Source organism: Bactrocera oleae, chromosome 3, assembly GCF_042242935.1.
Source record: "Bactrocera oleae isolate idBacOlea1 chromosome 3, idBacOlea1, whole genome shotgun sequence".
Taxonomy (NCBI): Eukaryota; Metazoa; Arthropoda; class Insecta; order Diptera; family Tephritidae; genus Bactrocera; species Bactrocera oleae.
In genome coordinates, this window is record NC_091537.1 from 33878976 (window position 1) to 33899464 (window position 20489).

The 20489-nt window shown below is 36.0% G+C and overlaps 2 protein-coding genes, 1 long non-coding RNA gene and 1 pseudogene across 4 annotated transcripts; 2 read left to right on the forward strand and 2 right to left on the reverse strand.

Moving 5' to 3' along the window:
- The first annotated feature begins 1193 nt into the window (after window positions 1-1193).
- Window positions 1194-2146, forward strand: LOC138855989 (uncharacterized). The gene has a single exon (XM_070106428.1). The coding sequence runs from the start codon at window positions 1221-1223 to the stop codon at window positions 1734-1736; it is 516 nt and encodes a 171-aa protein (XP_069962529.1). The 5' UTR covers window positions 1194-1220; the 3' UTR covers window positions 1737-2146.
- Window positions 2147-2272: 126 nt separating this feature from the next.
- Window positions 2273-2895, reverse strand: LOC118681503 (uncharacterized; annotated as a pseudogene).
- Window positions 2896-14017: 11122 nt separating this feature from the next.
- Window positions 14018-15525, reverse strand: LOC138855990 (uncharacterized). The gene is made up of 2 exons (XR_011395129.1): window positions 15180-15525; window positions 14018-14363 (listed from the first exon to the last, which is right to left on the reverse strand). It is a non-coding gene; the product is annotated as an uncharacterized lncRNA (long non-coding RNA).
- Window positions 15526-16305: 780 nt separating this feature from the next.
- On the forward strand, window positions 16306-17553 carry Nubp1 (NUBP iron-sulfur cluster assembly factor 1). 2 transcript variants are annotated; one of them, XM_014244140.3, is made up of 2 exons: window positions 16306-16446; window positions 16535-17553. In XM_014244140.3, the coding sequence occupies exon 2, from the start codon at window positions 16560-16562 to the stop codon at window positions 17493-17495; it is 936 nt and encodes a 311-aa protein (XP_014099615.2). In that variant the 5' UTR covers window positions 16306-16446; window positions 16535-16559; the 3' UTR covers window positions 17496-17553. The 2 variants fall into 2 exon arrangements, with proteins under 2 accessions (XP_014099615.2, XP_014099616.2); XM_014244141.3 differs by having other exon boundaries at window positions 16310-16446; window positions 16518-17553.
- The last annotated feature ends 2936 nt before the right edge of the window (window positions 17554-20489 follow it).

The following is a 20489-nucleotide window of genomic DNA, read 5'->3' on the forward strand; positions in this document are numbered from 1 at the left end:
GCCTCTATGTTAAGGTCTTCCTCATTCAGGAAAGGGTATGTGGCTGTCTTTGTATGTTTCACGACAAAGGCAGTACACCTTGAGCTATGTTCGGATCTGTCTACTGCGGCTTTTCTCGCAGCATTTGCACGTTTTGTCGGACGACGCGGATTTCCATCAAAAATGATGAGCGACAATGGGAAAAACTTTATCGGAGCTCAAAGAGCCACAGAGAAAGAGTTTGTAAAATTTACTAAAGAAGTCTCCCCAGAAATTGTTAAAAAATATGCACCACAAGGAATCGATTGGCAGTTTATACCCCTTGTTCTCCCCACATGGGCGGACTCTGGGAATCAGCTGTAAAAAGCTTTAAGTCCCATTTAAAGAAAACGGCAGGTAATCATAAATTTAATTATGAGGAATTTACCACACTACTCGCACGTATAGAAGCCGTACTAAATTCAAGACCCATCTCACCACTCTCGCAAGATCCCTCCGATTTCACAGCTCTTACACCTGGACATTTCCTCAGAGGAGCTCCACTTCTCGCCATACCTGAGGCAGAAGGAGACTCACTCAATTTAATAGACCGATGGGAAAAAATTAAGATACTTCATCATGAATTCAGCCATAGATGGAAGGAAGATTACCTTAAAGATCTCCATAAGAGACATCGGTGGAAAACGATCCAGAAGGAACCAAATACGGGCGAATGCGTCATCATACATGATGAATGCCTTCCTCCAACAGAATGGCGACTAGGCCGCATTGAAAAGGTCCATCGGGGACGAGATGGTCACATAAGAATAGTAGACGTACGAACCCAAACTGGTATACTAACTCGACCATTAGTAAAATTGTGTTTTCTTCCAAACACCGAAGAACCGATTTCACAAACCCCGCCAAGACAAGCGCATAAATAAAATCAAAACCGACAATTAATTCGTTTAACTCGAAATACTACCGTTTTATAATTCATACATGCAAATCTAACACTAACAAACGCGATTAAAAATTAACCACAACATATATAGTCACATATACATATATATATATATATATATTTTTCAAACCAAGTAACAAATATCATAATTCAAAATTATGAGCCAAACCATATTTTAATATTATATATTCCTATTCCAATAGAAATGGACGTAGAAGATATACACAGCGCTCCCAAGACTGTGAGGTCCGTAATTTCTGCGCCTAGAGCATCTGGTCCACCCATCGCAGCACCAAGGATGCAAAGCGCCACGGTACCACACAGCCAATCATCTGCAGCAGCAGTCAGGGATGCAAACGAGGAGCAGTTTGATGAGCATCTGCCTCCACGATGCAGTCTATGCCATCGACCTCACGTCCTGAAGAGGTGCACCATCTTCAAAAGCATGAAGCCCGCTCAACGCCAACAGATCGCCAGAGCCCACGGACACTGTATGACTTGCTTGGCAGATAGTCACTCCACCTTTGAGTGTATAACCGACGGATCGTGCCAATATTGCCAACGACCGCATCATACTCTGTTCCATCGATTCCCTCGACGAGCAACTCCGTCCACCACGCAGACCAGTCACCGGCACAGACAACAAGGGAATCCCGTCCAGCGCCAAAGAATACATCGCCCGAAGCCATCCAGAGGGGCACGCTCGCGGCCACCTCCACCACCCTATGGTCATCGCAACCAGCGGCAAAGGGCAACCGGATTGAACGCCGTAGTGAGCACTCTGCAACAGTTGCAGAGACTTCTAGGCAATTAATTCGCCTAGGGGGGCCGGGATGTTCATGCGACTTCTAATCCCGCGACAACTAAGCTCACAACCCACCGTACAACATCATACAATACAACATAACCAACGCAACATCATACACCACCTACAACACACCATATCACTCACCAACACAACCATATACAATTAACCAACCACACTCTACATCTACACTATACACCCACACTGCAACCACCGTCTTTTCCACCACCCGAATGATCAAAAGGGACCAGTCAGACCAGAATGGCTCTCTTTTTTGCGCTTTCATCCGTGACCTATAAGGTTATACATCAAAACGTTCCCGGCCGAGTGATTTTCTTCGAAGTGAAGTACAAGTGAATTTAAAAAACTGAAAGTTACAATTGTGACAAAAAGTGAGTATAACACCGCACCCAAGGTGAAAGAATAAGTGAAGTCAACAGCGCATTATACATTTTGTTTGCTTTGCCGGAAGTATACACCAGGTGACTGTCCTCTGTATTTATTAAATTAATGATTATTTCTACTTGTGGGAACGTATCCTTTATTTATATTATTAAACTTTGAAACACTTTTAAAATTTCTATAGTTATTATCAAACCATGTCCAATTATTTTGTTCTAATAATCGATATGTTTCAAATAGTGTTTTTATATTACTTGATATTATAATGCTCGCGGTATTAATTGCTATTTTTTCATTACACAAATTCAAAATTGACTCTTCGTTATTTTCTGGAGTTCTATCTATTGAACTTTCTGTCGATAGATGATATTTGTTATTCATCCGCGTTAGTATATTTGATAATTCGTTATACGTCTGCGTTATATTTTTGTGAACTACTTTTTCTGCCTTTTCATGTAATTGTAAAAAGGAATTTCGTTCACTGAAGTTTTCGATTAATATTTTTTTAATCTCACTCCAATTTGTCATATCAATGCTATATTTTAATAGTGCCGCGCATTTGTATCAGAATAAATGTTTGCGATTGTAGAGAGTAATTACACATACTATGTAGTAATAACTTTACTTTATTCACGAACTGTACGAACTCTGCAGTATTTCCACCTTTATACTCACCCATTCTATTGATGAATTTTAGCGGGTCGAATTTAATTTTCATCGTGTTTCCTACAGGTCCTTGTTGTACTGATTGCTCTGATGTCGACATTTCTTCCTCCGTATCTTTTTGCTGCCTCCTTTGCGTTGCAAGTCTATTTTATTTTTATGAGAATTAAAAGATTCGTTTGTCTCTTATAAATCGTTGTTTATTAAAGAGCTGCAAGTTAAGAATAAGTTTTATGAAGTGCTTAAAGATACTTATTGGATTAGGGAAGTTGGTGCTGGATCCTTGTCCTTAGTATTTAATGCTGGGATCGTAGTCCTTAATGTTGGATCATAGTCCTTTATCCTGGGCACACTTGAGTTATCTGTCATCGTCACTTGTCTCATCAATTCGCGTATTAAAAATCAACTGTCCTTGTAGAATGTCAAGCTGTGTCTTTTATACTTTCTTCCGTCACTGATAATTTGATCACTTTGGATTTCATAGTTGCACAACCTCACTTGTTGGCGAAACTTCAAAAGAACGTAATTTTTTGGTGTCCAATTATTTTAGAATCGGATGTCTTTAAAGATACCGATTATGTCTACTGCTCATGCATTGAGTGTCGAATTCTATTATACGTAAGTATGTATGTTATTGCTTTGGTGTCAAATTATGTTATACATAAGTATGTATGTATGTTATGTTATCAACTTGGTGTCGGATTTAGTGTCCGGTGTCCGTTGTCTTAAATACTGGATTAATGGTATTTATTATTGCTTGTGATGAATTGGACTAATCGTTGGTGGTACTGATGATGTGGTGGTTGAAAGTGTAACTATAAGATGACAATAATACTTTAATAAGAGCTCCTTTTTACGAAAGAGATAACTACTTTGCATTAGCTATTGCAAACGGATTTGCACCTTCAGAATCCTTTCTCTACTTGAACAAAAATGGTTTAATCCAAAACGAAGACAACATCCCAATAATCTATCACATATTTAGAAGAGCTAACAACAAAATAGTCACTTCAAATATACTCACTGCTGAAAACAAGCGATTCGACACATACATCTCGTTTAGAGACAAAACTGAAACAACTTTGACGAAACAGAACTGCTGGTGGCTATTAAATGATAATGAAAACTAGTTCACTCCATGACACATCTGGTATAATTTCTTGTACTTCTTTTAAACAATTACAAAACTATACCATATACATTTACTAAGTTAAAATACAAATAATATCATTAGTTAATAAAATGTTACTAATTATTAATAGCGGAGTACTCGGGAGCTCGTCTAGAGGCACTGTATTTATATATAGGGTGTTTCATAAAGTACGCAATTTTTAAATTGCGAGGGATTTTTTGGTTTGAAGATTGTGAGCACTGTTCCTATTATTTTCGATATCTATTATCACTCCGATTAGAAGACCATTTCACGTTTTTCCATTTTGTAGCCAAGGAGCGGTTTAGTATCGAGGAACGCATTCTTATCGTGAAAACTCATTACAAAAACGGAGAGTGCTACGCAGATACTGCCCATAAACTTCGCGCGATCTTTGTACGTGACAATGCCCCGACTGTAACAACAGTTTCGAGGTCAATGGAGCTCATCTTGGTTGAATGATGTAACGAAGAAAGATAGTTATCCACTACTTAATATCGATGACAGGCTGGACTCCTTATCAGGCATAAAATGGTTTTCAACACATGATTTGAAAAGTGGTTACTGGCACGTAGAGGTAAACGAAGAAGACAAAGAAAAGACGGCTTTCAGAGTTGGAGATGGTGTATGGTAATTTCCATAATGCTCTTTGGATTATGTACTGCTCCTGTTACCTTTGAGAGACTTATGGAACAGGTATTAAAATTGCACTGGAAGACCTGTTTGTTATATCTTTATAATATCATTATGTTGGGTAAAAGCTTCGATTAACACCTTAAGAACTTGGAATAAGTTTTTCAACGGATAGCTAGCGCTGGTCGAAAGCTGAGCCCGAGGAAATGTTCCCTTTACAAAAAGGAAGTCAACTATTGTACTTAGAACACAAAGTGACAACGGAGGGCAATTGCACAGCTAAAGAAAAGATAGAGGCATTAAAAAACTGGCCCACTCCTATAAATTTACATGAATTGCGGAGATTTCTTGGTCTTTGTACTTATTATCGACGATTCGTTCCAAATTTTGGACATGAGGAAGTAGTTGCGTATTACAGCCAGACAATAAGCAAGCCGGAGAGGAATTATTGTGTAACGCGGACGGAATTACTGGCGTTGGTGAAGTGTATCAAACATTTTCATATGTACCTTTATAGACAGCGATTTCGGGTGAAAAAAAGAGCTTCTACAATTTAGGAACCCGGAAGGACAGTTGGCGCGGTGGATTTAGAGACTCAAAAGTTACGACTACTCTATAGAAAATATCGCAAAGGTAGTAGTCATGGAAATGCTGAAGCCATGTTCCGCCCCCCCTGTAATTTGGAATGCAGACATTGCTCGAAAGTTGAGACCAAAGAAAACATTATAGATGTCCGACTACTGACAATAACATCATACTGGGATCCGGAGGAACTACGAAAATGTCGACAAGAAGATCCAGATTTGAAATGTGTAATACATGGATTGGAGATGAATAAACGTCCAACGAGAGGAGAAATAGCTGCAGAAAGCCCAGTTGCAAAAGCTTATTGGGCACAAAAGAATAGTTTAAAGTTAGTGTCTGGCTGCTTGCATCGCGTATGGGAAAGAAAAAACGGACAAACTTCCCGAGCTCTGATTATTGTTCCGAAAGTAAGAAATCCAGAAGTTCTCAACGAACTGCACAACTTTGCTGAAATTAAAACAAAGATTTTATTGGGTTGGTCATCGTCAATCAGTTACAGAGTGGAATGCCAACTGTGTCGAGTGAGTTTGAGCGAATTGCTATGGATGTAGCTGGTCCATTTTCTATCAGTAAATTAGGAAACAAATATGTTTTGGTAGTCATGGAACTCCTAACCAAGAGGCAGGAACAGTAGCGGATGTATTTATCAATAATTGGGTATCTAGAGATGGTGTTCCAATAAAATTACATTCTAACCAAGGGAGAAATTTTAAATCACCTCTAATTCAGGAGATGTGCCAGAAACTGGGTACCAAGGAAACCCGTACAACTGCACTATGTCCGTAGTCCGATGACATGGTAGAACGATTCAATCGAACCTTGGAAGAACATATGAGGAAAGTTGTGGGCAAGTATCAAAAAGTTTGGCATACCCATATATCCTTGTTCCTGACGGCTTATCGGTCTGCTGTACATGAAACAACGGGGCAGCCTCCTGGAAGGGTAATTTTTAGTAATAATTTCCACTACCGATTGATTTGAAATTTGGAATTAACGCCAACGGAGAAAGGAATGCTAAGGAAGTCAACAGCATCTTAGAAGGCGAGGGATATAAATGCTATGGTGAGACAGCACACCAAAATTATAAGCGATAAAATGAAAGCAGAATACGACAAGGCAATGAAATCTGAGGGTTTAATTGAAACGAATGGGTATTGTTATTGTATATAACCCACAACGAAAGAAAGGGCTGTCTCCCAAATAACAGTGTAATTGGGAGGGACCATACCAGGTTATTAAACGACTCAACGATATAGTGTATCGCATACAGACCATTGGTAGACCAAAGAATAAAATGAGTAGTTCATCTGGAAGAGCTTACAGCATTTGGTACCGCAAATATGTCAAATCCGGACGATCAGAATTAGGTTGAGGGCAGTATAGCGAACACGAAGGCCAGAACAAATCAGAATCGCCGATAAACTACTAGAACCAACGAGATAGCGAAATTCGTAGTTACCAGAATGTTCGAGTAGCGAAGTTTTGTCAGAGAACAATCGGCACACAACGAGAAAAATAATGCTAATTTCAATGTCAGGAAATGTACGCTTACAGATTCATTTATTTACAATGCGCAAACGAATTTGCATATAATTTATAGATATTCTGCAGAATCTTCGAGTAGCGAAGTTTTGTCAGAGAACAATCGGCACTCAATGAGAAAAATAATGCTAATTTCAACTTTGCATATAATTTATAGATATTCTGCATATATGTATTTAGTTTCAAAGAACACATTTACCTATTTCATAATGAATTTCATAAAATCTATGGAAATATAAGTCACTGTGTTATGCTTAATAATGCTCAGGAATGCAGGTATAAAATTCGGCAAAATGTATCACGCCACCTATACCGCTACCCTCCACAAGAATGTCAAACCCGGGAACTTAGAAGAACAAGAAGGTGCAAATTGAATTTTGTATGATGCTCGATTGGACGGCTAACAAAGCTGAAAAATTCCGAGCATGAAATTCACCATTTTCTGTGGTATTCGCTGCTATTTAAGAGAAAAGGGAATTTATAACAACGTTCTCTGGCAGAAATACGTATCTACCAACATAAAGAGAAAAATGAAATACTCTAAATAAAAAATACAAATGCCCCTTCACATATGCGTGATTATTTTTTGTCATATTAAAGATTTTTATAATGAAAAATTGATCAAATATGATTTTTTTGCACAAACGCGGCATAATAAAATTCGAAAGGTTATGCAAAAAAATATAATTTACCTTTTTTATAATTTTCTATTTTCAATTGTTACAAAATTAATAATTTTTGGAGTTTATTAGCATTCTCTGGTATGTACACATGGAGTAATAGAATTTTTTGATACACTGCTCTATATGTAAGTATGTTTGTACATATATGCGTATGGCCTTGCAAAATAAGTAATGTATACACAACTCTACATACATATAAGCGTACAAAAGTAAGTATGTCAGCCAAAATGTGAAATATAAACATTGTTATACCAGAGAACGTAAATGAATAGAGAAGGAGCAAATGTTAAATGAAATCTTTTTGAGTACTAATTTGTAGTTCCAGATGAGGGAACATCGAAAAATATAACTTCGAAAAATAAAAATACACCACGCAATGTGCGAAATGCTATAAATAGACACAACGGATATTCCTAAATGAAAAATCGTTGCGCATACCTATTTAGATTTATGTTTTCAATTTCTATGAAATGACAAATTTATAATTATGAAAAGCCTTCTTAAAAATCTGTATTACCGGTAAAAACCCCAGAATTCATAATAAAATAAACATTTAATAGGCTATTTTTCCAACTTATGTATGTGCGTTATGTGAGCAATTGCTTATTAAACAAAGGATAACAATAAAACGGTGGCTAAGCGGCCGCGTTTCCACTTTTGTGGTGGCTGAGGTCGTAAGCGGGAAGGGGTTAAGCACAATCCGAATACGAACCTATACGTTCGAATCCTAAAACTCATGAAACTGAAATTTTATTTAATTTTTTATTTTATTAATTGGAATCTAAGCATATCATAATTCAATTACTTTAATAGCATATTTAACTTCCTGAGATAATTAAAATATTTCAGGAAAATATGTTCATATGTTTGGGTTTATTGCATATTCCTTTATTTATGCGTATTTACACAAATGTGATAATCACACATACATTCATGAGTACACGTACGCTGATGCTTGCTTCTTCTTGCCCCGCACAAGCAATGACTTTTGTCCACACTTTTGGCTTTTTGCGAGAAGCAAGTTGAACGATCACAAGCAAGAAGGAGTCAGGGGCGCACTGCCACATAATTATTTCAGATATATATTTTAATTATCGAATTTATTTTAAAAACGATTATAGGTATGAATTTACTTGTATTTATATTTTTACGTATCTATTAATTATATTACGTCAATAAGTCATAATGCATTAGTATTTTTCAATACAAATTAAGCAACATTTTAATATATTATGAGCCCTCACTTGACACGCCTCTGTGCATGGTGGCAAGCCAACGAAATAACGGCGAGTTCGCGCGGACATTGTGTTGTTGAAAAAAACCAAATGACGACCTTGCCGACAAACATACATATTTACGTACATACATACATATGAGCTCGCATACATATTGACACCGAATTGTCGCTGAATTGACAAAATTTGTTTCAATGGACAATTTTGCGACAATGTCGATCGGCTATGTTGTCTCGTTTGTCCTTTTTGCAGGGCTTTGCTGTTGAAAATTGACTTATGCTCTTTTGAAATGCTACGATTAAATATTGGTCTGCATTTTTATAGCGTCGTTTTTAGATAAAATGGGCTAAATCGACAAACTATGAAATAATGAGAATAAGTAAACATATAAAAGTACTATATGCAGTGTGCTTAGAATATATAGAAGTAGTTAAAGATTTCATATACATGTCAATTTTATATAAATTTTTTAATTTAATGCCATATATAGTGCATAATATGAATAAAATTAAAATATTATTTTAACTCGCTAGTAGGTCATGTTGCCAATTCTCCTTTCTGAAGGGAACATCAGACAAATTCTTCAATTTCTGACTTTTAGCAAATGTTGTGAGGAAACAGCTTGTGGGCAACATACAAATGCGAGGGGGATGGTAGGATTTTCAGTGGTGGCTGTCAAATTGTAAAATTGAATTTTTCTCGTTTTACTGAAATTCATTCATTCATTCATTTTAATATACTTAATTTCGCATTTGCGTAGGAATTCTATATGAAAATCAAATGTGGTTTACCAGGCGCACAGAAAAAATAGCGCGGCGCAGAGTTATGAACGAACGCACTTTGCTTTGAAGCAGACGCACTTTTCTTATGAATGAATTTGTTGTCGTTGTAATATGAAATACTTAGAAAATAAGCCGCAAGCTCGCTTGAATATTATTGACCGATGATGGTGCGTCTATGTCTTTATGTCACTTGCGCGAATGTTTGATTTTTTGCGAAAGACATATTGACGGACATGCATACATACTTATGTACATATGTGTACATATATGCAAATATATTTGGACATGCGAATGAAAGAAGGCAATTTCAAGAATATTCACATATAGGTATATGAACATTTGAAGGAAGTAAACAACAATAGCTGTTTGAATTCACAGATTAGACAAAATTGCATGAGTATCATTTGTGGTGCTGCTTGTATAGCAGGCTTCCTTATTGCAACGTGAACTATTTTTCCTAAGTTCAAATCCTATCAGATATATTTATATACTCTTTTTTATTTTTATAACCCTTTTTTATTAAATGATATTTTAATTATATTTTCATATTATTTCCCTAATTATTTACATTTTCTTTTCATAAGTCAATTATTTCCCTTTTTATTATTTTAATTTTTGTTCATGTGCATACCAAAATATTTTGCTTAGAGTGGTGTAGTTCGTTGCGTAAATTGATAGGATGGTGAAATTTTATTTTCGAACTTGCACGTTTTCGATACTCCCTCATCTTAATTAACATTTTAGTACAGCTAACATTTATTTATATTGGCAACCGATGCCTCAAATGATGCAATAGCTGGGGTTTTAAGCCAAGATGGAAAACCTATTACATTTACCCCTAAAACGTTGAATTCCACGGAAAAGCATTATGCAACAAATGAGAAAGATCTTTTTGCCATAGTTTGGGCATTAACACTTTAAGAAACTACCTTTATGGAGTATCAAATTGACCAACCTTATAAACTAGGAAAAATTAATATAGTCGCGGATGCATTATCCCGACAAAGCTTAAATAATATAAATGATGATACATCAGAAATGGACACACAGCGTTCAGCAGAGAGCTTTGCTAATACACAAATTCAAAAAACTTAAAAACCATTGAATCAATGCAAGCAACAAATACTTCTTAGTAAAGGTCGCTTTACCATTCACGAATCTATTAATAATTTTAATAAAACTGGGCACATTATTGAATATGATATACCTGAAAATTTAATAACTATTTTAAAGGAATTCTTACAACCAAATCTTGTAACTGCAATATATGGTTTACCTGAGGGCTTATATGAAATAAAGGTCAAATTAAAGGAAACATTTACTAACAAGTTTTTATGTACAAAAAATTTCCCCATGGATATACCAAACAAGGAAGACCAGGGAACAGTAATAGAGCAAACGCATTTAGGAGATGAAGTGTTAGAGATATTACAAGGTTTCCCTAATGTAAAAAGAATAACAATTGATAATGAACCAGGATATACTACGGTACAATTTAAGTCCCTGATGCTCTCAGAGGCCTCTTCTGATTAAAATTTATTTCTACAATCCAAATCATAGCACCACAAATGGTTAGATTGTGAAGGTGCATTCAACATTAAAATTTCACGATGTATAAAACAAGAATATAATTTAATCAGCTTTTCGGAATCAGTATATAGAGCCGCTCACCAATACACTAAAACTATACACTCGGTAACTGATAAGAAACCATTCGAAGTCCTTTGTTGTTATATATGAAAAGATTACAGGGGAGAAAAATAAGTTAAAGCCTAGATACAAGAAAAAAGTAATAAAAGAAGATTAGGGAATAAGGTTAGAATTAGATTCCAAAAAAAAAAATAGTATTGTGCATAAAGATAATATTAAATCTTGAATATATATTTTCAGAAAATGATACCCTTAATAGTTCTAATGTTAATAGCAGGATCACCAGATCATGACGATTTAGTGTTAATAAATAATGAGTTAAACGAATGAATGGAAAATGACAATAAACAATACACAACAAACTCTGAAATTTTTAAAATTATCAGTCAATTAACAAAAACAATTAAAAATGTAAACGAAAATTCACATGTTAGATATTTAATGGAATGGAAATATCAATTTTTATTAACTGAACTACAAACTATGGTTCATACAATAGCTATGGCAAAATATGAATTTTAAACAATGCAATTTTACATTTATATGAGATAAGAAAATGAACACGGACGATTGACTATATCTGATTTAATGGAGATTTCTAACTTTAAAGTATTACAAAATAAAAATGTTATTGTTATATACAGTGGCGAGTAGAATTGAGTCCATGTTTACAAAACTGACTTTCATCACCTATAAAAACATAACCACACAAGCAAATCCACTTTTTTTTTATTATTTAATTCGTAACAAATTCTAGTAAAGAAACAAAAACAAATGAGAAAAATTCTAATAGTTTGAAAGAAAAAACGAAAAAAAACTCGCATAAACTCAATTTTGCACGTTTAAAAAAAATTCAATAACTAAATAGATTTCAATATTTTGTCCATAGACCCTTATTGGAAATGACTTCTTTTACGCGGTCTGGCATGCTCTCTACCAAATTTTCAATAATATCTTTCGGAATTCGACTCCATTTTGCTGTTACACGATCCCAAAGGTTGCCCATGTTTGTTGGAGCTGCTTCGTACTGCCCGATCCGTCTTTTCACTATTGACCAAAGATTTTCAATCGAATTGAGGTCGGGACTTTGTGCTGGCCACTCTATCAATTTAAAATATTGTTTTCCAATCCATTCCTTTACAAGTTTTGCTGTGTGCTTTGATCCCTATCGTGTTGAAAAAAGAGTTCTTGTTCGGGAACAGAATTTGAAGATTGTTCTCTTTTCACATGATACCATCTACTAAATGAAGAGGACCAACATGCCACCATGTAAAGCATCCCCAAAGCATAATAGTTCCACCGCCATGTTTAACAGCTTGTATTGCTTTCCGTCTGACTGAAAAGGGTTAAATTTGGACTCATCAGACCATACAACACGTTTCCAATCATCAATGGTCCAATTTTGATGCTGCCTTGCAAATTTTAAACGCGCTTTAATATTCTTATCGGACAATGCTGGTTTAGTTTTTCGCACTTGAAATATATCCGATGCCTCGCAGCGCTCTTCTAGCAGTCCATTCACTAACTTTTTTGTTAATGACCAGAAAAGCCCCTTTTGGTGTCAGTAGCTTGTTTTTTCTCATTTCGGACATCATTAGTCGAGCATCTGAGTCCTTCAATCATTTTTTGCGACCTGCAACTTAGTATAAACATAACAGACATCATATTGTGACGAACACGGATGATAGAACAAAATCGAATCAACGATAAACTGCCAGAAGCAACTAGTTAGCGAATTCGTAGTTGCCAGAATGTTCTGGAAGCAATGTTTTGTTACAGATTTACTATATAAGGGCTGCCGGATTGTGCAGCAAACACAGTTCTAGTTAGAGTATTGTCGTGATAAGAGCAATTAAGCTATAAGCAAGAAGTTGTAAGCTCGAATAACGAGCAATAAGTGTTAAGTTGTTGGAATTAGAAATAAAGATAAGTGTGTAGCCATTAAATTGGGACTTTTATTTAACAATCCAGTGATCGAACTCAAGAGTGAGTTACAGGTAGACGATTTATCGAGAAATCCGTTACAATATTATCAAACATAAGCAAAATTTAATAAGTAGGTAATATTTAAACATTTACTACAAAAATTTTTTTGAAATAGTATATTTTTATTTAAATGTAATCAATTATTCATGAATTAATAGATATTTAGAAAAGGAATTGCATATCAATAAATACGATTGCATATAATCGCATAAAAATATAACCCAAAAAGCTAATATTCAGCTGTAATATCAAGTCTCGGAGCCTAATTTGTATTAAATACTCAGTTCTGTTCACGCGCCACTGTTAAAATTTTTCCTTCCGAGCTAACTGTGGTGAAATCCACTTATCATATTATTATTATTTGACAATTCCTACGCTGGCCCCCTGGAACCTTCTCTATGATAAACGTTCTCTGGTATATTTTTATCCATGCTAACCATCGTCCAAAGTCAGAGAATGTGGATTATTGTATAAATCTACAAGTAACCAATCCTAAGATTTTCACTAATACATACGCAAAAATATCACACTTGGTACGAGTTGCCCCGAAAATTCTACTACTAAAATTACACTTGGTACGGGTTGCCAACCAATATTCTGCTACTAAAACGTCCAAATGACAGAAATCTGCTATAGTTTCATATGTTCCCGTGTTATGTTTTAAAATTTATAACTTTAAGAATGTTTTTGTTCCATATTCAAATATTTTTCGGTTGTTTTAATTTCTAAAGATTAAATTTACATAGTATTATTTAAATTATTATTTATTGTATTGAAATATTATTAAATGTTTCCAATTTTATCTTTTTTAACTTACATGTTTATGTTTTTGTGAGTGAAAATTCTTTGTCTGTTGAATATTTAAATTCTAAGTTTACCGGTTTAGTCCTGGGGAACCGAACACTCAAAAAAGATCCGTAACGCGCCTATATTGCAACCTCAGAGGTGGTGAAGAAAAGCAATAAATATATAATAATCGTTTGTTTCGAAAATTTTCTTGAAAGTTTTCATTATCATTTCCATTACAAATACATGTTCATAAACAAATTGTTAAACTACATGCTTTTATTTAAAACTCTGTGTCAAAAAAAGGCATATTCGATAAGGCTGTTTCATACACATAGCAAAACAGCTGATTCTTTGGCTACTTGTGGGCTATACAATGTAGATTTTAGAGAAGGTTAACAGTGCGGCCATTATCGAAATATTTCACTTTTCTCAGGGGAGCTGAAAACGATGAGCGTGTTTCACCTTTTTTGGAAGTGGTACTGAAAATGAAACACGCTTCACACAGAAAATTATTGGCCACAATTAACATCAGGGGACTGAAAAATAGCAAATTGAGCATTAACAATGTTAATTGAGAAAAGTAATGCTAATTTCAATGTTAAGAAATGTACGCTTACATATTCGTATATATACAATGTGCAAACGAACCTTCTCTATAATATACGTTCTCTGTTGACATTGCGTAACAGTGTTACGTAAGCTAATTTTAAACTACTTTTTAGGCAAGGAATATATCTACCGTCTTTTATATTTTAAAGATATTGGAACTTCAACTTAAGAAGTCTATGTATTCAAAAACTAAACTTAGAACTATATAATAATATTTTTATTTTTTATGTAAAGAGTAATAATAAAATATTGTACATATTTTAATCGGTACATGCTGAAATACAGAGACAGCTACCTGGTATACCTACCGTATTTTATACTATAAACATATTGCAACTTCAACATATTATTTATTTTAGAAGTCTATATATTTAAAAACTAAACTAAGAACTATATAATATAATGGTATGTTTTTATATAAAGAGTTGTAATAAAATACTGTGCATATTTTAATCGCTAGATGCTGATATATAAGCTACATTACAGAAAACTTCGGCTCCGTAAATATTTCTTGATATATCTACAATGATAAATTTTGCTTTATTGTTTAAATTAATTATTATGACTTGTATGACAATGGTGATCGCTTATAATACAAAATTCTGTTACAATAGTCATTTCTTTCCGTCATAGTTAAATAAAATTTTCAGTTTGTCCATTAATAAATTAAAAATTAATTATTATAATAAACATCATTCTATAACCAAAATTTAAATAATTATAAATATTATTAATATTATTACGGCGTTTTTTGTATGCGCAATCCGTTTTAACCCCTCGGCACCCTAACTCACCAGAGGCGGCCATGTTGGTTTTATTGTGAACGTACTGTGAATGGGCACTTTCGCTACTTCCTTATACCCAATGTTGCTAACTTCGTGGTCTTACCACTAAAAGTAATGGTTTTACTCTTCCCCTAGTGGGCAAAAAAAATTTTAGTGGTTAGTGTTTTTTTATACCAGATCATATCGTTCGGCAAATTAGAACTAAAGATGCATACTGATCTCAAGAAAATCAGCTAGAAGATTTTTCAGATGAAGATCATATTTTTAGCCACAAATTAAAAAAGGGATAATTGAAAAAATTTGAATAGAGATTATTAGTTCAATAGCTTGAAATTATATTTGATATATTAATAGCGACATTTTTTTATCATTTATATTTTTAAAAAGGTTTTTAATTAAAAATAATTATTTATTTAAAATAGTTTTAACATAATTGCTTTCCTTTCCTTCTTATTTTATATATTTGTATTAGCTAGCTTAGCTTGGAGAGAGCGCTAGTGGGCTTTTAGTCCTTTCAGAGTCGACACTAGTGGAAAGGATGAAATGATGCGAGACTCTTTGAATCGAGAGAGAGCTGTCAAAACCCACATTTTTTATAACATTTGCCAATCATGCCACTGTCGAACGAAAATGGATTGGGTATTATAAAAAAAACTTAGGGGTATTTTGCATTTCGATATTATTTTTAAGTGCTCCGTCCCCAAGTAGGCCTATATATCGCATATACATCCCTATATACTTGTATTTATATTATAAAATTTTTAAAAATTCATATAACATAAAAAATTAGCATATAAATAAAAAAGATTATAACAAAGAAACAATACAAGTCATAATAAAATATCATGGTTTTATAATGAACGTTTTAAATTAAATTAACAAATAAAATTTAGTTGCACGTTATTCAAAAGTATTTGTGTCGTTCCTTGAAATTTCTTTTCGCACTGCTTTTGTTAGCTATTTTTAGCGGGTTTATTTCTGGCATCCCGCCTTTTTTGACATCAGCTGTTCGAAATTCCCTGATTTTAATAATCAGGGAAAGAGAATAACAGAAAAATCAGTGAAAATGAGAGATTCTCGCATTATGTCATCCTTGCTAGTGGCTCTCGAAAAATTTTCTGGCAACCATAATACCATGCTTAAATCATTGTATAAGCCTATATATATTGTAGATTTATACAATGGGTTAAATTCTCGCTGTTGAAAACAAGAGGCAGTCATATTGGTAGGTTTATTAAAAAACTTGATTGATAACAAATAGAAAAAGCACACGGGATTTCTTCAGCTAACTAGCAGTTTTTACATTTATATAGACAATTTCACCTGGCCGGACGAACAATGGAAGCTGAACCGGATAACTGTCCGGGTGTGGGTACAAAAAATGCAGGAAAGTCTAACGCTTGTGCAGGTTGCCCCAATCAAGCATTATGTAGTAACCCAAATATCAAATTGGAAGATCCTAGAAAAGCTCTAGTAGCTGAGGCAATGTGTGAAGTCAAACAAAAACTGCTCGTCCTTTCCGGCAAAGGTGGCGTTGGTAAAAGTACTGTCACCACTTTATTATCACGTTATCTATCCCGCAGATACCCCGAACATAATTTTGGAGTGTTGGACGTTGATATCTGTGGACCATCGCAGCCACGTTTGCTTGGTGTTGAGGGAGAAAATGTACACCAGTCGGGCTCTGGATGGTCACCAGTTGGTGTGGATGACAATTTATGCCTTATGTCAATTGGCTTTCTGCTCGGTTCACATGATGATGCCATAATTTGGCGCGGTCCTAAAAAGAATGGCATGATCAAACAATTTTTGAGTGAAGTAGATTGGGGAAAATTAAATTTGCTACTATTGGATACACCACCTGGAACTTCAGATGAACATTTAAGTATAGTGTCATATTTGCGAAACAATGAGGCTCCCGATGCCTTACAAGCTTTAATAGTAACAACACCACAAGAAGCTTCTTTATTGGATGTGCGAAAAGAAATAAATTTTTGCAAGAAACAGAATTTGCCTATATTGGGTGTGGTGGAGAATATGTCTGCATTCCGTTGTAGAAGTTGTGGAGAAACGTCTGAAATATTTCCAGCAAAAACAGGTGGCGCAGCAGCGATGTGTTCGGAAATGAATGTACCTTATTTAGGTGCACTGCCATTAGATCCTGAAGTGACTAAGGCTTGTGATTTGGGTGAAGATATAACTAACATAAATAATTCAACTACAGAAGCTTTAGATACTATCTGTCAAAAGCTTGTTGAGAGTTTAAAAATTTAAGAAGTGCATTAAAGTTTATATAAAATAAACATAATAGAATAAAGAGTGAATAAAGATATATACATATTTATTTCATTTTAATTATAGGTGTTTGGATCTAAAATTGTATAATAGCACAATTTTCTTTTTCTCAAGTTAGAAAGAGGAGAAAAGCACTATAATTAATATATAATATAGAAATTTTATAATATGTTTATGTAAGAAATAATATTCCGCGTAATGAGAAAACACACTAATGATTGATAGAAATAAATTGACGCTTGCACCGCGACCTTAAGCCTATTTTACCCTCCCCTCTGTCACAACGAATCACATAGACTCAGCACACTAATAAATTCTAGTATCCTGCTGGATGATATTGAGGCGATGTGATTCCTATTCGGATATATAGATCCGAGGGCCTTTATTCCGCATCTACAGAAAGCACAAGTTAAAATTACTAGCTTCTCAAAACACCATGAAAGTATCCTAACAAAAACTTTGCAAAAATTTCCAAAGACGTAAAAAATGTCAGTCCAAGGGTTAAACGATGTCACCTGTAAAGGCGTTACACTTCTTCACCTGTGCAAAATGGGTTAAAACTGAAGCAAGGGTGTACAAGCAGGATGTTTTAGAAGGCGTGGTAAAGCAGTTAAGCAATACGCTCTTCAAAGAAGAGCGTTGTATCTTTCAACAATATTCTAATCCCGCACAAAAGATAAAAACCATCCAGTTGTTGCTTAAAAGCAATATCCTGGTTTCATAGCTGCAGATAATTGATCGTCTGGAAGTCCAGACATTGTACTAGTTTGTGGATAAACATGGCCTGCCGAATCCCCTACAAAAGTTAGGAGTTCCGGTTATCTAACCCCCGCTTGGGTGGTAAGGTTAAAGTTTGTTGTCATCGAAGTCATCTAATGGGAGGTCCAGGAAACGTACTTGTTCGACGCGGTCGATAGATAGATCGATATGGATAGAGGTATGGACAGCGACCTATGGTCTATTGTGCCCTCCCCTAAGTAACTACGATTCATCTAGCCCCAGCATATAGATGAACTTCAACATGCTGCTAGGTGCTAGTGAAACGATGTGATCCTTATTTGGAAACATGGGCCTTAATTCTGCGTCTGCTACCAGTTGTTCTGGGGTTTCCGGCTCCATGTCAAACAACCGGCAGTTTGCAGAAGAGACTAAGCTCATGTGGAATAGAATATTGGCGGTGTAGAACGCGAGAAGCAGACGGAATTTGTTCCTCCTGTTAATGGTGTGTGGACCAACCGCTACGCATGGTTCTGGTCCAATCATTATTGTGGAGGCTGCAGAGTGGGCCAACTCGTCAGCCAATTCATTCCCGGCTATACCCTTGCGACCAGGCACCCAAATGAGGTACACTTTGTTGTGATTTGATGATTCTATGTACTCCTGCACTAGTAGCGATCTGACCTCATAAGCGGAGATCGCTTTTAGTGCCGCCTAACTATCGCTGAGTATGGCAATACTCTTATTCAATAATTGCGTTGGAGGTTTATCTCTTCACACTGACTTATAGCATATACTTTGGCCTGGAAAATGCCAAGGGTAACTTTGAACTTCCTAGTGAAGCTTACTATTGTACTTTGGCAATGCTGTCCCTTGAGAGAAGGAATAGTGGCATTTTGTCACTTAGGACCTTCATCTATTGGGACGAGATTATCTTCCCTTTGTCAAGCCCTTCTGCTGTCATTTGAAGCAGAGTCTGTTTGGCCGTCTGTTCGATCACTTTATGTAACGGTGTGAGTTCCAACACTACTTTCAGTACTCCAGTCGGACACGTACGCATCGCGCCCGACACGCAGATGCAGGCAAGTCGTTGCAGCTTCAATAGTTGAAGTCCTACCGAAGTCAGCGATGCTTTGGAAACCCAAGCCTCCACTCCATATATTATGATCGGTCTCACAATCTTGGTATACAACCATCTGACAATCCTCGGGTTGCCGCCCCATGTGCAAGTAGATTGCACACCATGGGCGCTTTCGTAGCGTTGGCTCAAGGTCAGGTCCACATGCTGCTTCTACCGTAGAGTGGAATCCAGAGGGAGGCCTAGATTTCTGAGGCCTGGAAGTAACCTTCGTCTGGTAAACGGTATGATTGTAGTTTTTGAGGGGTTGATGTTGAAGCCAACCCCACTACACCACCCCTTTGCCAGCCCCAATCTCTTTTGTACAATATCGCAGAGTGTCTACGAACTTACCCCTGGCTAAGATAACAATATCGTCCGCATATCCCTGACAGCCTATTCAATAGCTGGTTAGAAGCTCGAGAAGATCGTCCAAAACTTAGCTCCAAAGTAGGGGGGATAGCACTCCACCCTGTGGACAACCTCTTGTTGTGCCAAGACGAATTCTGGTATTGCTTACTGTGGTTTCAGCTACCCTGGTACGCAGTACAGCTTCAATCCATCTACGTACCGGTGCTGCCACACTCCTTTTCTCTAGTGCTTTTGACACGCTTTCGTTAGACGTATTGTCAAAAGCCCCTTCGATGTCTAGGAAGACGCATAACAACACCTCGCCCCCATCTAACGAACTTCGGATCTTTGAGATTAGCTGATACAGTTGATCTACCTGCTCTGTAAGCATGCTGCTTCCCATGTAGCGGTGCAGCCTTCGGCACCTTCGATCGTATTTCGTGATCAATGATCTTTTCCATACTCTTAAGTACGAAGGAAGTTAGACTGATTGGCCTGAAGGATTTTGCCAACGAATAGTCTTTCCTTCCTACCTTGGGTATATAGATCACCTTTGCAGTGCGCCAAGGTTCTGAGATATATGCCAGCGCTAGGCTATCCCTGATCAGCTGAACAAGGTGGGCCAGTAGGACTTGCTCCCACTGTTGCAGAAATCCTGGAAGGATGCCATCCGCACCCGGGGACTACCGGACCATAGGGAGTGGGATGTTAGATGAGCGGGATTCATTAGGCAAGCAAAGAGAGGTGGTTGAACGCTGGAAAGGGTTAAATCACCCTAGCAGAAACTG

Excerpts from the sequence above, each read along its gene's own strand:
- LOC138855989 (XM_070106428.1), top strand. The coding sequence starts at position 1,221 with ATGCAAAGCGCCACGGTACCACACAGCCAATCATCTGCAGCAGCAGTC.
- Nubp1 (XM_014244140.3), top strand. The coding sequence starts at position 16,560 with ATGGAAGCTGAACCGGATAACTGTCCGGGTGTGGGTACAAAAAATGCA.